This window comes from Spinacia oleracea, chromosome 3 (assembly GCF_020520425.1).
Source record: "Spinacia oleracea cultivar Varoflay chromosome 3, BTI_SOV_V1, whole genome shotgun sequence".
In the NCBI taxonomy this organism is placed as follows: Eukaryota; Viridiplantae; Streptophyta; class Magnoliopsida; order Caryophyllales; family Amaranthaceae; genus Spinacia; species Spinacia oleracea.
In genome coordinates, this window is record NC_079489.1 from 1,505,079 (window position 1) to 1,521,789 (window position 16,711).

Below are 16,711 nucleotides of genomic sequence, written 5' to 3' on the forward strand. Positions count from 1 at the left end.
AAAAATTTAAAAAGTATATTGTTTTTATGCACAAAAATAGGAAAACATATGGTATAAATTAAGATGCTAATTTATAGTATATATTTTTGGGAGTGTGATATTGGAGGGCACATGAAAATTGGACATATGTTAGTGGTATTCGAATTCAACCAACCAAGCCATGCCCTTAACACTTTTAGTGGGAGTCTCTTACCCCATTCAATATTGGAAAGTCGCATCTATATTAAGGACATGTCCTAATTATAAGGACTTTCTCTTTTTTAGTGGAAACCTATCTTTGTTTTGCTTTTATTAAAATTCCCATATGGCTCTAATTTGAAGAAACAAGTTTCTATCATTTCATAATCGTACGTACGTGCAATAGTAGCATGTTTTGTTGTATAATTAGTACTACATTTATATTAATATTTAAATATTATATTAAGGACATGTGCCCTAATTTTTACTATATTTATTATATTAAGGACATGTCCTAATTTTTAGTGGAAACCTATCTTTGTTGTATATTAATAATTACGACATAAAATTTTATACATGATGAAAGAAAAACTAAAATTTGACACTCTTTACCACTAGATCGTCTCATTTCTTAATTATATCATCATCATAATCTCATATAAACTCTAATCAATTACTACATGTAAATATTTATCGAGGGAAGAAAACTGCGCATGTTTAGTTTTCATTAAAAATTTAGATAATGAAATTCACTCAAGTGAGAACCACATAATTCACATTAATATAAAATAGTAATATATTATTATTACGACATAAAATTTTATACATCATGAAAGAAAAACCAAAATTTGACTCTAAATCTACTACCTTTTTCGCTTCTTATATCATCATCATCTCATCTAAACTCTAATTAATGACTACACATAAATATTAATTGAGGAAAGAAAACTACGCATGCTCAGCTTCATCGTTCAAGTCTTCGATCAGACTGTCTAACACTTCTCTTTCTAATATTATATCATAATAATGCATCATATATTCATATCCCTCTCTCTTTCTCTCTCCTTTTCTTCTCCTTAATTTCCAATATCTTGGTTTTATGCCAAATAAAGGAATATTACTAAATAAGGGATAAAATTCCAACAAAATTAAGGTCACATTTTTTCTACCACTTGATGAGCTTTTTGTTGTTGTTGTTGGACCCATTCAGAAAACACCTTTAAAGTGTTCATATCAGCTCTGTAATGCTTTTGTGTAAACTCTAACAACATTGGCCATGTAAAATCAGGGTAAATCCTTGGGTTGTTCTCATTGTCAACAAGTTCTGTTGGTGGTTTTACCACTTTATCCTTACTTGGACATAGAAAAAATGCTAGTGATTTCCTCGGTTTTTCGGTGTTTACCACCGCCCTATGCAGACAACTCTTGTATCTTCCATTCGATAGAGCCTGTAACACCATTATTAAAAAAATATGAGTCAGTATAAGAAACGTTGTAGTTTTAAGGGTTATTGAAAAGAAACTAACGAAAAAGACAAGAAATAAATGAATTACATGAGAATATTGTTACTAAGAAATTATCGTTCAAGACATTTGCCATCAAAAAGGTGTACTAAAAAAGTTATGTACTTTCCTTTTTAAGTTAACAAAGTCAAAAAAAATTGTACTTAATGTATTTTTAATTTTTTTGTTTTCTAAATCCATCCTTGTATTTATTGAGAGTTTTTATGTAACTTTTTTAGTACGGATTAACGGACAATTTTTGGATTTTTTTTAAACAGGGTTACTTTTAAAACGAAAAATTCTCCTGATACGGAAACAAGGTGTAATTTTGACGATTCTACTAACCAATTAATTTTTTTTTCAATTTACCCATTTTGTAACTATTATTATTATTAATTTTTTTTTTTTTTTTTTTTTTTTTACAAATGTTCCTAGTTGAAGATGAGAAAGTGACACAACACATAAAAGTATAAAACTAGGAGATATGAGGAGATCAATTTTAGGACAAAGAAACTATATATTAAGATAAGATATTAGTGACACATTATTGGATGCTCCATATACGTACCATGAAAGTGTCACCAATGTTTACGACAAAAGTGTTGAAATTGGGTGTAATTGAACGCCATTTTCCATCTGCAAAAACTTCAAGACCACCAACTTGATCTTGATGAAGGATTGTTAATGAAGTCGGGTCACAATGAGGCCCGGTTCCGAGTGTCAAGTCGGGTCTTTGACATGGTGGATAGTAGTTCAACCTCATAACGGATTCATGCCCTTGAAAAAACTCCTTAAATTGTGTTCTTCTTATTCCTAGGCTTAAACCAAGAAGCTCCATGATTCTTAGTGAAAGTTTGCTCATTTCCTCACAATAGTCTTGATACACCTTCCTATATATACACAAACAAATGATGAAAACTTCATGAGTTAACTAGTCATTATCATAAACAGAGGTAAAAACAAACATAGTCAAGTGAGATCTTGTTAAATTCGTATCAAATTTTCATAATTTTTACTTATACGCAATTAGAGATATTAATGTTCAAAGAAGCATGTTGGGATACGTGAAAAAAAAAAAAAATTATGCATCTATTGCGAAACTGAGGAAGTATATTGTTTAAGCAGCTGCTAACGAAGATTAGCTTACCCTAAGTGATCGAAACCAGCACCCAGTTTACTGTGAAAGAAGTCCTGAACACTTGCAGAAGATGATGAACATGACTCATCTGGAGAGAACTGGAAGGAGAGAGTCTCCTTCCATGGAAGATTACAAGAGAATCTACCTGTAAAGCTACTAGCATAGCCACAATGCTCACCTAGCTTCCTCTGAGCCTTCTCTTTCTGGGTTAAGGGTTGCTCAAAGAAATCATCCATTAACTTGTGAGCATCTTTGATTAACTTAGCACAAACACCATGATTTTCCACTAGGAAAAAGCCATGTTTAAGACAAGCTTCACCTACAAGGTTGGTAGCTTCTAGGGTTGCCCCAGCGTCCCCTGAAAGGAAACCCTGGAGGTCGATAAGGGGGACAGATAACTCTTCAGCGCGAATGAGGCTCGGCTTTTCATCATCTGGCCAAATGAATTGTTGTGGTATGTTGGATTGGTGGTTAAGAATTGAAGCATCAAATACAAATGGTGAGTTATTGGTGTTTTTCTCATTGTTTGAGTTTTCACACTTTTTTGTTGTATGAGTAGTTATGTTGCTCATGCAATCAATTGCCATTGCATGCAAGTTTTTCTTTTTTTTCTTTAAGGTTTGGAGAAGATGGAAAGGTTAAAGGGAAACTAGAAGGGAAAAAAAAAAAAGTTGTATGTTTTTTCGATGAGGAAATGAGGAGAAATGTGTGGGAATTTATAGCTCTAAAAAGGGTTTTAAAATTTTTGCAAAAAAGGGGCTTAAAAGAATTTGTATTTACATAATGGGACATAAAAAAAATGAAAAGAAAAGTAGGGAATGGGCCGGGCCAAGTTGGTTTTGTCGTTAGTGGGAGGTTGACAGGGAGGCTTTCCCAATGGAATTTGGCGTCTAATTAAGAAAAGATAAAATAAATAAAAATAAAATAATTAATAAATTGTAAGTAAGTATCAAAATTGCTAAGCAATTAAGGTTTTAGTATCTAGTGATATGTGTCAGGCCTAAATTAAACTTTATTGTTTAGGACTATAATCCAATATTTTCGATGGACAGCCTTGAACTAAGGTGTTTGTTTGTCAGCAAATTCATTGGGCCATCAAATTAACAAATTAGACTAATTTGATCTGCATGATCGGTAAAACTGATTTTTGGCACATCTCTATATAAATAAAGCAAAATTTGGATGTGTCAAAATTTGGTTTACTGGTGATTGGGGTTGAACTTGGTAGGGAGGATTCGTGTTCGATCCCCCGCAACAACAATTTGGATGGGACTGAAATCTGACCACCCAGAACTCGCCCCCTCCAAAAAAATCATTTCATCTTAACTGCATATGCGTAAGCTCTTTTCTTTTCGGGTTTTGGATATATTGAAAAAGAAATCACTGAAAATTTGATTAACAATAACACGATCACCTTCTTTTAAGAGGCCTGCTGCTTTTTACAAATTTAAAAGTACTTTTTTTTACAAACGAAAAGGAACATAGTAAAAACAATATAGGACAGAAAATACGTAGTGTAATGTGACTATTCGAGTTATTGTGTAGACGTGTAGTGATTGATTATGCTCTATTCGTAAAAAAAAACAAAATGGTGAATACAAAAACTTTAAATTCACTTTTAGAATAAGTTAAATTGATTGTTTATAATAATATTTATCAAAATTGAGTTTTGTTGGCTATCTTTTTTCTAATTTGGACACATACATGATGAATCGATGATAATGTCAAGATCTCTATTTGCTATAAATAGCAAACTAGCCAAATTCTATGAATTCAAAACTAATAAAAGATCACTTATTTAACTCCAGCTCACCTAACAATTTTTTCTTATCTCTTACACTTAAATACAAAAAGAAGAGGATTTGAAGAAATCAAAACGAAGGTTTAAATTTTAAAAAGATGGTTGTAAAGGGCTAATTTTAAAAACTACTCCATATTTCAGATAATAATAAAATGACTGTTGTACCCGAAATTGATGTTAAATTAAGTACTCCATACTCCGTTTCATTTTCTTTTTGCTATTTTACCCAATTACGTAGGGGAATAACAATTACTTATCCAACACTTTTACACATACGACAATAATTAGTTAAACATGCTAATACAATCAATCAACTAAAAGGTAACAACTAATGCAAACAACAAATACAAAAAACTAACCTATAATTGCAAAATATGACCATAATAATATCATTTTCAAAACATTACAAGAATCTGTAATAATTTTATAATCAAATGATTTTACGCGTCTCTAAAGAAAATTTAACACGGCACGAAGGATTTTTTTTTTTTTTTTTTAACGAAGTACCTCTTTTATCTTTGAAAACATTAAAATAGAAATGAATTACATAATTAGAAATCAATAATATGGTGTTGGAACCAAAACTGATTGTCTGATCAATACAGAAGAAAAAATACAAAATAAAAGTACTCAAATAATACCAAAATATTATGTAAAAAAAAAAAAAAAAAGTTGAAGGTAAAGACATACTACCTCCGTTCCTAAATGATCTTTACGGTTACTATTTGCACAGTAATTAAGGAATTTTGGTGAACATGTGATGGTGGGGTAACAAATGGAAAATGAGTGGCTATAAATTGTCCAACAATGTGAGTGGGTGGAAACTAATATTAAAGTATTGTGAGTGGGTAAGTTATGGTGGGCCAAATAAGAGTAAAAATGGAATAAAGTAGGAGTGTAAAGAACTTTCAGGAACAGACTAAAACGGAAAGCGTAAAGAACTTTTAGGAACGGAGGTAGTAAATGGAATAGTACATTTTAAATTGCGAACAATATTATTTGGGAGTATTAACAAATGGGCCACCTCCGGCCCACATTAATTACTATTTGGAAACCGGGCTTGCCCCAATATTAACCTCACCACTAACATGGAAACTCTAGGCCTAATTCGTACGGAATACAATCTTAAACATTTTAAACTTTTGTCTAAAAATATAAAATAAATAAGTTTCAATACATCTATCATTCTATCCCCACTTGGATATTGCTTCCAAATCTTGGAAATATAATAATTATGGTATTATTGTTTTTAAAAGAAAAAAACAAGATCTGATGAATTAGGGTTCCCCTCTGTGTACGTTTATTTTGTTGCGAATGAGTTAGGAGGACGGTACAAATTATAAATGGGGGGTGGGGATTTGAGTTTGCGATCGAAGTATACGTACCAGTGTACCACGGTTTTTACCACAAGGCCAAAACGATAAAACATCATTTGTTCTCTCTATAAAATCTTGTGTGTCTTCAAAAATAGTTTATTTTATAATTAAGAAGATTACCATATTTGTCAATGCCTATTAACTCACGTCTCTGAGATGATATATATCCGACCTCTGATGTCGAGTTCGATCTAAAAAAATATTATACAACCATATGTTGAGCTTAATATATCTAGAAAGTACTCTCTCCGTCCTTAAAAGATTGATAAATTGGATGTCCCTTTTTGTTTGTCCCTATCTTATTTATGCCTTGTTATCTTCACTTGATCTGGTCTGATTTTTCTAGTTTATGGTCCAGTTTGAATCTTTTATGTGAGTGTTTTTTGTTTTTTCTGGTCGGATCTAGTCTGATCTAATAAACAATAAGAATAAGGTGAAAAGAATAAAACCTATGTAACTTTTTCCACTAACTTCATCTCTATCTCTCTCATCAAGGGTCCACTTTACCCAACTCATATGCACATTTTATATTCAAATATTAGTGAAATGAAGTTTAATTTATAGAGCAATTTTTTAGGGACGAGCTGGAGTATTAGTCATTTTTTCGAATAATACTCCTTATCAACTACTACCTCCATATCCCATTACATGAATCATTTCTCATTTGAGCACTATTTTTCCATCTTTGACAATCTTTTTTTCACTATTATGTAAGAAAAAATATAATTAAGTGCAATATTGTTAAATTCGTATCAATGCGAGGATTTCATATATCAACTTTTTATAATTCTTACTTATACGCATTTAGAGATGTTAATATCAAAAAAATATGCTAAAGTACGTGAAGAAATGTTACATACATGGTGAAACGGAGATAGTAGTAATTTCTCTTCAATTTATCACTTTACATGAGATTCTATATTGTCTAATCTCTCCCTAGACACCTATATCCAATATCCAATATCCAATAAGATTTTGACACCCAATGGTAGGCCTCAACTCTTCATAGCAGAGTAAAAGATTCTGGGCCCATATGATGAACAAATTAGAGATATTGTTCGTTGGCATGTGAATTTTGTTTGCCCAATTCAAGTGCAATGTTGATGCCTTCAAAACTCCATTCAAATGTCATCATCATAATTTTGGTACCTCTTTATTATCACAAAAGTGTTCCATTATTTATCTTTTTCTTTTAAAATGCAATCAAACAACATGACAAAGAACGATTTTTCTTCTTACTAATAATATCACTCTGATAATATGACACTGTCCCAACCATAAACGAGAATCGACAACTCAAAATCTTCATTTGTGGATATTCTTACATTTGTATTAGAAAAGGAGAAAAAGCGAACTCTCACAAGTGTATTAAAAACCACTCATAAGATAGATCGACTAAACATTAGTTAAAATGAACTCTCAACAGAAGGAGAAACTTATTTTTATAGATCTACTAAATCAAAAGAGAAGAAACAAAAGTAACATCGGAATAAATAATTACTCTGGCGTACAAAATCTAAAAATCGAGGGTATAATTTTGAGAGAGATGCACAAAAAGAACGTGACTACCTGGGAAATTTGAAGTGCATAATGTGTAAACGTACTTGGTTAATTCACATGTTATTAATTGCTAACTTTCTCTGATCCTAAATGTTTGTTGCACTTACTGTAGATGCATAGACTAAGAAAAATAAGGAATAAAAGGATAAAAATAAAACACCTATAAATAATCCAGAAGAGAGATAATGCAACAAGTGAAGTTTATGTAATACTCCCTCCGTCCCAAAATTATCTTCCTGCTTTCCTAAACGAGCGTCCCAAAATTATCTTCCTGTTTCTAATTTTGGCTACTAAGATCCCCACTTTCTCATGTACTATATTAATTAAAATTGAATTGAAAACCCCACCCATGTACTATATTCCACTTTTCCCATGTACTATATTCTCTTTCACATGTACTTTATTCTACTTTTCCATACAACTCAATCATCATTTGTACTTTATTCCACTTTTTCACGTACTATATTCCACTTTTCTTAAAATCCGTGTTTTTTGTCAAACAGGAAGATAATTATGGGACGGAGGGAGTAAGAGGCAAGAAAAAAAGTAGTTTAAACAGGTTTGTGTAATAAAATGGAGAACATAGTTATTAGTTACTATATAATAGACATAATTAAGATGATGAATAGTATTATTAGTTTAATTGAAAAGGTGGAGAGAAGAAGTGATTAATTGGCGAGTTTAATGTCTAAAATAGAATAAACAAATGTATAGAAAAAAGAAAATAAAAGAAAAACTAGGGTGAATACGCGATTTAAAAAATTGATCGAAATGATGATTTCAGATAGTTCACGAAGGTTAAGAAAAGTACACCACTTAAAAAATATGTTGACTAAGAAGACCTTCAAGCTTTATTATGAATAGTGTGTCCAAGCCCAATTGATTTTTGACACATAACCCTTTGCTCTTATTTCCCCTATACTCCATATAGCTATGATCCCCAATGGATTTTTGACACATAACCCTTTGCCCTTATTCCCCCTCACATCACTATACTCCTTATAGCTTAGCTCAAAGGAAGAGGTACTACTACATTCATCCTTTTAGTTTGTCCTACTGCTTTTGCTATTTTCAAATTGGTGGTTTTTCTTGATGTTGATGAGATCTCGACAAAATTGGTAGGACCAAATGAACGTGAGAGTAAAATGTTGATACCTTATATAAAATATTTCGCAGATATTTATAGTAAGGTGAGTTTAAAAGAACAAACCAAAAATAAAACCGAGGCAAGCAAAAAAAAAGAAAAGACAAAGGGACTGGACAATATGATCCTGTCTAACAATTAGTTGTTAGATGATTTTACTAGATTTGGTTGTTAGCTGTTTTTATCAGCTGATAATCTTTCGTCATCTCCAAATTAACACTCTTCTAAAACTCTACTAACCAAACACTTCATTTCCTTTTTGAAATGGTCAAACTTTATTGAGGATAGATTAGGTGTATATGAAGGCAAGTTCTCTCTAATTGGTTCAACGAAGACAAGGTCCAGTTTATCAATGTAAAGAGAAGTACTTAAGGTAAACCACAACTATTAGGAAACCATCCTAAACAATTTTAACTACGTCCTACTCCGTAGATTGCATCTCAATAGGACTTTCCGTATTCACTACAAAATTATGCATCAATTAGAGATGGATTTTGAGACGGATACAATAAACGTCTCAAACGTACTTGAGATGGATTACTAAAATTTTGTCTCTAAATTAAAATTGAGATGAAATTGTATATGGAGATTCAAAAATTCCGTCTCGCATTTGTAATGTATTTGTAAGAACAGTCTCAAATCCGTTTATAAGCATCATTTTGAGACGGATTTAGACTATATAGAGACGAAGTTCCTCGTCCCTATAAAATGATTTATTTGTAGTGATAACATAACTTTCCTTATTGTAACAAACCTCTAATTACCTCAAAATGTTGTTTTTTCTCCAAACCTCTCGCAACCAGACACCCTATTTATACATTTTCGTACATATTGTACATCTCAATAAAATGAAACCGATTATAATTATTTATCTTACTTTGTTTTTTTGTCTGATGATAATTACCAACATGAGCTCACTGCTGACAACATAAAAATTTGTAAGTGAGTGAAAAATACATAAAATCTCCAATGAACGTTGTGTCTTTCTCCCACACAATTACTCGTGTGTTCTGCAAATTGGAATCAAATCAATCAATCAATGGAGCTATCTTGGGTTGTCTTCTGGGACAAATTCAAGATGAACACTTACACCTCCAAAAGACTCTTTGCGCCTTTCCAATGGTGAATTAATCCGGGATAATGATATATATGCAGCTTTTAGGGTTTTAAATAAGCATGTACGAAGTAATGTATTTCCTGAATTGGAATTAATTTAAGAATGTATGACAAAACAAAATCACGCCTCGATCGATATACTTAATGTTTAGCATCAATGAGAGTGATAGATAGCTCAGTTGGTTAGGGCTTCCATCCCGATTCCAGGTGATCCTGGGATCGATTCTCATCCCTGCCCTTGTGGCTCATTTGCACCAAAAAAAAAAAATTGTTTAGCATCAATAAATGTTTCTATTTATAGCCGCTTGCACAAACTATTAAAGTTGCCCCAAAATGTTTATAACCTACCCCAATATAAGGTAAAATTGTCAAAAAAGTTCCTTGTTTTAAGGTTAGTTTAATTTATTGGTTTGATTTTGTCAAAAATTACCTTGAATTAAAAAAGTTGTATTAAAAACGAGACATTTGGCCAACATTCCGGCCAAACATTAACATTCTGTCAATTGTCTTCACTTCCCTCCAAAAAAAAGTGCATGTAACACACTTGACCAAACAAATGGATACGCCCCTAATTATGTTGTAAGAATAAGCATTTATACACCAAAAATCTAAGCTCCAAAGGTGTCATTTAAGTGTTTTGGTTAAAAAAACTTTGAATTTGGTTCTTATACAGTACGGAGTATAATGTAAAAGTTAGTCTTTTTTTTTTTTGACAGTTTTTTTTAACAAAAGTAAACTCTTCATAAGCACTCTTTAAAAAGGTAACATGTAAACCTTTGAAAAGTTTATCTATAAAAAAAATATTCATAATAAAAAGGTTATTCAAAACATGTTACTTTGTCCGGTAAAAAAAAACCGTCAAAAAAAAAAAAAACTTCGTAAGAGTTATCAATATTGCGTAAAATTTATACCGTTATACAATAAATTTATTGTATACCAATTACCAACTTTTGTGTAACACCTTCTACCGGAAAGACCACTTTAATTGTTTAACTAATTAGTTTCATTATTTAACTAATTAGTTTTTAGTGCTTAACTAATTAATTTCAGTGCTTAACTAATTGATTTCATTGCTTAACTTATATAACACCAAAACGATCTTTTGTGTAAGACCGCCTTATATAAAAGTTTGTAACTTTGTACTATATATAATTATGTACGTAGTAGCTCTTAAGATTGGATTGCATATATCAATTTCCATTAATAATCAAACAAATATCAAGTACAAGTATATAATCGACCGAATAATAATGCATGTATGTGTATATAAGAATAGCTATCAGCTATGTTTTATTGTTTTGATCCCCCACGTACTACACATACGACACTCATGCCCATGCATGTTTTTGGATCACCAATCATACAAATTAATAATGTAGTTTCCTAGATGACTATTATTAACCATGTAGTAGTACAATTTTAATGCTGCTGGCATCCATCTCTGGACCCATAGATTGAGCTATAACAATAATTTCCGAGAGCTTATGTTAGGTTAAGATCTGACATATGAAATATCATTCTGTAAATGTCGTCCTGTATTGCTAGAAGAAGAGAGATTGAGTTAACCACTTTATAAAATAAGGTCCCGTTCTATTCGACTTATTATTATGTCTGAACTTATACTATCTGAACTTATTTTATCTGAAAAACTTATCCGAACTGAAATAAACTTATTTGTGTATCAAAATTTCTGAAAAAACTTATTTTTCCTGAATTTATATTATCTGAACTTATCTGAACGTATTTTATCTGAAATAAGTCAAAATAAATCGAACAGAATATAGCACAATTAAGGAGATACTCCCCTTATCACATATGAATTTAAGGTGAAACACAATTTGAACTTGTGAAGTGGACTTTTTCATCTTTCTTGATGACAGGTGTGGCTCACGTACGCCTGTACTCTTAGTATATATAGTGAAAACGTAGAAAGATATAAATTTTGTGGGTTAAAGGGGTAAGATAGTACTTCATACTACGTACACTTTAATGTCCTAAAATAATATCTAAAAAACATTATGAAACATATTAAAACGGAAAATTTATAGATCATTTTGAAACGGGGGTAGTAGATAAGATCATTGTATGAATAATGTTTACTCCAATGTTAAGTTCAAGATGAATAATTTAAAAGTTCGAGTTCTTCATTTGTATAAATGTTTGTGATGCGATATTAGTTTCTGTGCCTCAATGATAAACTACAAGGGTTCAAATGCGGTCCACTAATTACTTAATCATATGGAAAAAACTACTTACATAAATATGCATAAATTATAAATAGATAAACTTGAAAGCAGAAGAAAACCTTAAGAAAGATTCGGCCCCGCTGCGTGTTTACCTTATCTTCACTTATTTCAGGATAAGTAAGAGTTAATCAAATACTATAACTTATAACAAAAATGATTTTTTAATATGTTTCGGTGAACAAAATACACCGAAAGATGATCGACTAGATCTAAATGACTCGATCTTGTACGTTTCATAAGGTAAATTACGAGTTGTACGTGCTTTAAGAGACAAAATATTAATTGTTTGATTGTGTAAAATTAAAGTTATATATTTTCTCTAAACATGTGGTTTACAAATCTATGTTGTCACTGTAGATATCATATGACTGAATGTTACTTATTACCTACTTATTATGAAGTAGGTAGTCACATAAAAAGATAAAACATGTTCTTATCAAAAAATTAAATAAAATCATTTTATGTTGATGAACAACACCCACAAATTTGAAGAATTAAAGTGATGTTAAAATTTCTGTTGTGGGAATATTACTAAGCAAAGTGAGACAACATTAATCAGGGTATTTTACTTTTTAAAGTAACAACTTATATCTGGAACTCTTGATATGAAACAATTCTCCAAACAGGTGAACAAATTATGGACAAAATATAATTATGTTGAATGTTTATCCACTAATATTACATAAAGTGAGTACATATCACATACATATGGAATTATGGACAATATACACGCATAGAATTTGTGCACTGATTTTATTTTGTAATGAAATTTACATGATGGTATTGATCGATAAAGAAGTATGTCTAATGGTTAACCACTCACCAAACAATCTAACCCGATCTCTAACCCGATCTAAAAGCCGACCTGAAAAAATAAGGTAATATTTGCCCGGTCTTCTTAAAACAGTCCACCTTTGAATAATATATTCATTAATAATATAATCTATGAGGGGTATCTTTTCACAACAGTCCAGAACTTTGTTCCTCGAAAGAATAACCCAGGAGTTGTTTTTATAAGATCAGCTAAAGCCTGTCATAAACAGGGCCGGCTAAAGGGAGGTCCAGGCGGACCTCCAGCACCGGACCACAAAATTTTGGGGCCCCAAAAAGAAATTAGGTTGGTTAAACCCCCCAAGAACCAATATTATATATTTAACAGCTGCTTTATTATGCATTAAGTAATCTTTGTCCCAGTTGGTAAGGAATTATAAGTGTGGTAGCCAAGACCAGGTGAACGATTCTTATCATGCCCCCTTTTTTTATTTGCTTTTTTCATGTACATTGAACCTTTACATCAATTTTCTCAAACATCACACACAAAACATTAAACGTACCATATTATTAATTTAACTTTATATTTTGTATAAATAAAACAATATTAATATAATAATTATGTGTATGTCCGTAAAAATTTATAGGGGCCCAATATCTGTATTTTAGCACAGGGCCTCTAAATTACCAGAGACGACCCTGGTCATAAAAATACATGCAATTGCACAAGATTAAGATAGTTATACTCCATATTGAACGAAGTCTCCAGAGTGGTTACTTTAATTCTATTTTTTTGGAAGAATATATCTCCGCACACATTAACCAATTACTCCCTCCGTCCCGGAATACTCGACCCGGTTTGACCGGCACAGAGTTTAAGGGACTTGAATTGACTTATTTAATTTAATAGGTAGTAATTGATAGTGGGGTATTATTTTAATGTAGTTAGTGGGAAATGTGTTAAGAGGTGGGGTTGGGGGAGAGTAGGGGTTGAATTTTTAATTATTTTTTGTATGGAGTAAGGGGTAGGTGGGTTAATAGAGATGGAGTGAGAAATAATATAATATTGTTAGAATAATTCCATTTTTAGAAACAAGTCAAGTATTAAGGGACGGCCCGATAAGGAAAACAGGTCAAGTATTCCGGGACGGAGGGAGTAACCATCTACACATACTTCATGGTACATACTATCTCGATTTTTTTTAACCTATACATACACGTACTCTGCACTCGCTTTTTTATTGAAACCAACGTACATTACACATGTTAAATTATTACTCCGTAATAAACAAGACAAAAAATATTCAAAAGGTCTTGCGCGCACAAGGTGTATAATAAATTTATTGTACACCAAGATAACTTTATTCCTTTTCTTTGTAACTTTAACCTAGTTTTGATTAACTTTTATATTAGTAAAAAAAATTGATAGATAAATATTTTAAATGGTTAAATGATTAATTTTATACATTATTAGTGATTTTGAAGAAATAAGTTTTACTAAAATGAAAAAATTTATCACTTAAAAATAGATAACTTTTACATATATAAGCTTAACTTTTAAGCATTTTGGGTTAACTTTTACTTTGGTGTACAATATTTATCGTACACCCATTGTAAATAAGAATTTGTGAAAAATATTTGATTGAGAAGTAATGGACAAGAAGCAAGTAACATGATGTGTGGATCAAAGATGGTTAATATATAGAGGTGGGACAAATGAGGTCCCTTGCTCAATGGCAAAGGAACCCTAGTTTCCCCTTTGACATGACAATGTTAGACCCAACTAGGTTGGATTATATTGATCTGTATGATCTGTACCACTTTTCTAACATTAGATCATTTTATTATATTTTCTAATTTTTCTAGACAACAATTATTTCACATCATTAATTTCCTTATCCACAAAAAGTTTTATAGTGAATTTGAGTTGTGTGGGGAACAAACATGATTCGATCTGATATTGGTCTTGGATCCTTTTGAAAAGGAAAAATAACTTTAATCAGGAATTTATATTACTAGCTAGCTAGCTAACTTTAATCAGGAATTTATACTTATCCCTAATTTGGACTTAGTCAATCAATTAAGTTATTTCATGGGGGACAAAATTAATCAATGGCTTCTACATGGATGGTTGGTTATGCCCAAAAAAATTAAATTTAAGAATGTATTTACTCGAATAATAGTTGTAATCAATGATTATTTTCATAGCGGAAGCTATAGCTCTCCACAAAGGCATTCAAGAAGCCAATAGTTTCAACATTAAACATCTCCACATCGAAGGTGATAATCTCCTCGTTATCAACAAAGGGATATGGGTTGTTCCTTGAAAACTTCACAATATTATTAATGACATCAATTAGACTCTTCTTCAATCATTCGAATTCTAGGAAATAAATCAGATCTATCGTGAAGCAAATCGAGCAACAAATTGGTTTGTGAATGTTGGTCTTGGTCAATATTAGATTGTGCAGTGCATTGATCCTTGTAATAGTACGCAGTTGCCTTTGTTTGTACAAACGATTACTTAGAAGTTTTCCTTGTGCGGAGGGTTTTTCAAGTTATTTTTCTTACCTTATTAAAAAAAATGTATACTGTAGAGTAATTGTTTTGAATGCCATCGACATAGTTGTCTTTTTATGACTCGGCACTTTCTCACTATATGTCATCTACAAGGTTCATATCGAAGTGTCTAATCAAATAATATAATGAAAATTACATATTTCAGGACACGTTTAAAAGACTCTAAAACAAAGTATAGTAAACTAATAGAATCATTTAATTGGAAGAAGTACAAGATGATGGTACATACTTCATTGTCACATAGTGTTCATGGCAGAGTTTTGGACCCAATCAAGGCTTTATTTCATGGTGACAAAATTAATCAATGGCCTGTATGTTTTTTGGTCTGGACTTGGAAGTCCAAACTGCTAAATGTAAAACCAATTCGAGAAGATTGATTGGTTAAGAATTGAAGAACAACTAAGTTTATTGGTAAAGTTTTGGTATTGGCGTACCTAACACGAATCTAAGACATCATAGAGTATGCTAAAATTATAGGAAATTTGGTGAAATTCTACCTTTAAGTTTGGTGGTTTTGTGAATTGCTACATTTTAAAAAGAAAATTATATTTTACTACTAGATTAGATCCCGTGCACGCACGGATTTTGATAATTTTTTTCACAAAATATTTATCTGATTATCTCTCAAACTATTGCATAGTTACGGAGTATAACATTTTTAACATATACTCGTTTAAATTTATTCATTTAATGTGCATATTTAAAATGCTACTCCCTCTGTCCCTTAATACTCGCACCGTTTTGACTTTTGCACTATTCACATAATTCACTTTGACCCTATTTTATTTCTAGTATATGAAAACAAATGTTAGTATATAATATATTATTGGCTTCATCTTAATAAATATTTTCATAATATTGAAAAAAAAAAAAGTTTTTATAATATGTAGTTGAAGATATTCGTGGTCAAAGATGTGCATTGGCAAGTGTGTCCTGTCAAAACGGTGCGAGTAATAAGGGACGGAGGGAGTAATATGGTAATTTTATCAAAATATTGAGTGATATATTTTCCATTATTAATATAACGATTTGACTAAAATATTACCAATTTAGAATAATTATTATTACATCGTATCTATTATTGCCATAATTTATAAATTTTGTTTCCATACATAAATAGTTTATAAATAAAGGTAGAGAATAAAATAAAATAGATAAATTTTTTTTGGGAAAATGGTTTTTGGAGGGAAAAAATCGCACCAGGAATTGACACGTGTCATTCTTAGTGTCTCTTTTAGTATATAGTAATAATAGATTTTAAAAGTTTGGTTTGTTTGACTAACACTACCATTTGACATTTTTCTTTAATATTTTCCGTCTTTGAGCCCCACTACAACGATTATTTAATATAGCAAATGAACACAACGACAAAGGAACACAACTATTTAAAAGAATAGAAGAAATACACGACGGGAAACATTAACGGAAAACGTCAAATGTTAGTGCATGTTAGTCAAACAAACCAAGCTTATAAGATAGTAAAATTAATTTTTTTTTTTTTAAAGATAGCAATTCACAA

General features: G+C 31.1%; 1 protein-coding gene across 1 annotated transcript; it reads right to left on the reverse strand.

Annotated features, from left to right (window-relative positions):
- Positions 1-736: 736 nt before the first annotated feature.
- On the reverse strand, positions 737-3,291 carry LOC110782437 (gibberellin 20 oxidase 1-A). The gene is made up of 3 exons (XM_021986589.2): positions 2,608-3,291; positions 2,029-2,350; positions 737-1,406 (listed from the first exon to the last, which is right to left on the reverse strand). The coding sequence occupies exons 1-3, from the start codon at positions 3,183-3,185 to the stop codon at positions 1,113-1,115; spliced, it is 1,194 nt and encodes a 397-aa protein (XP_021842281.1). The 5' UTR covers positions 3,186-3,291; the 3' UTR covers positions 737-1,112.
- Positions 3,292-16,711: the final 13,420 nt, after the last annotated feature.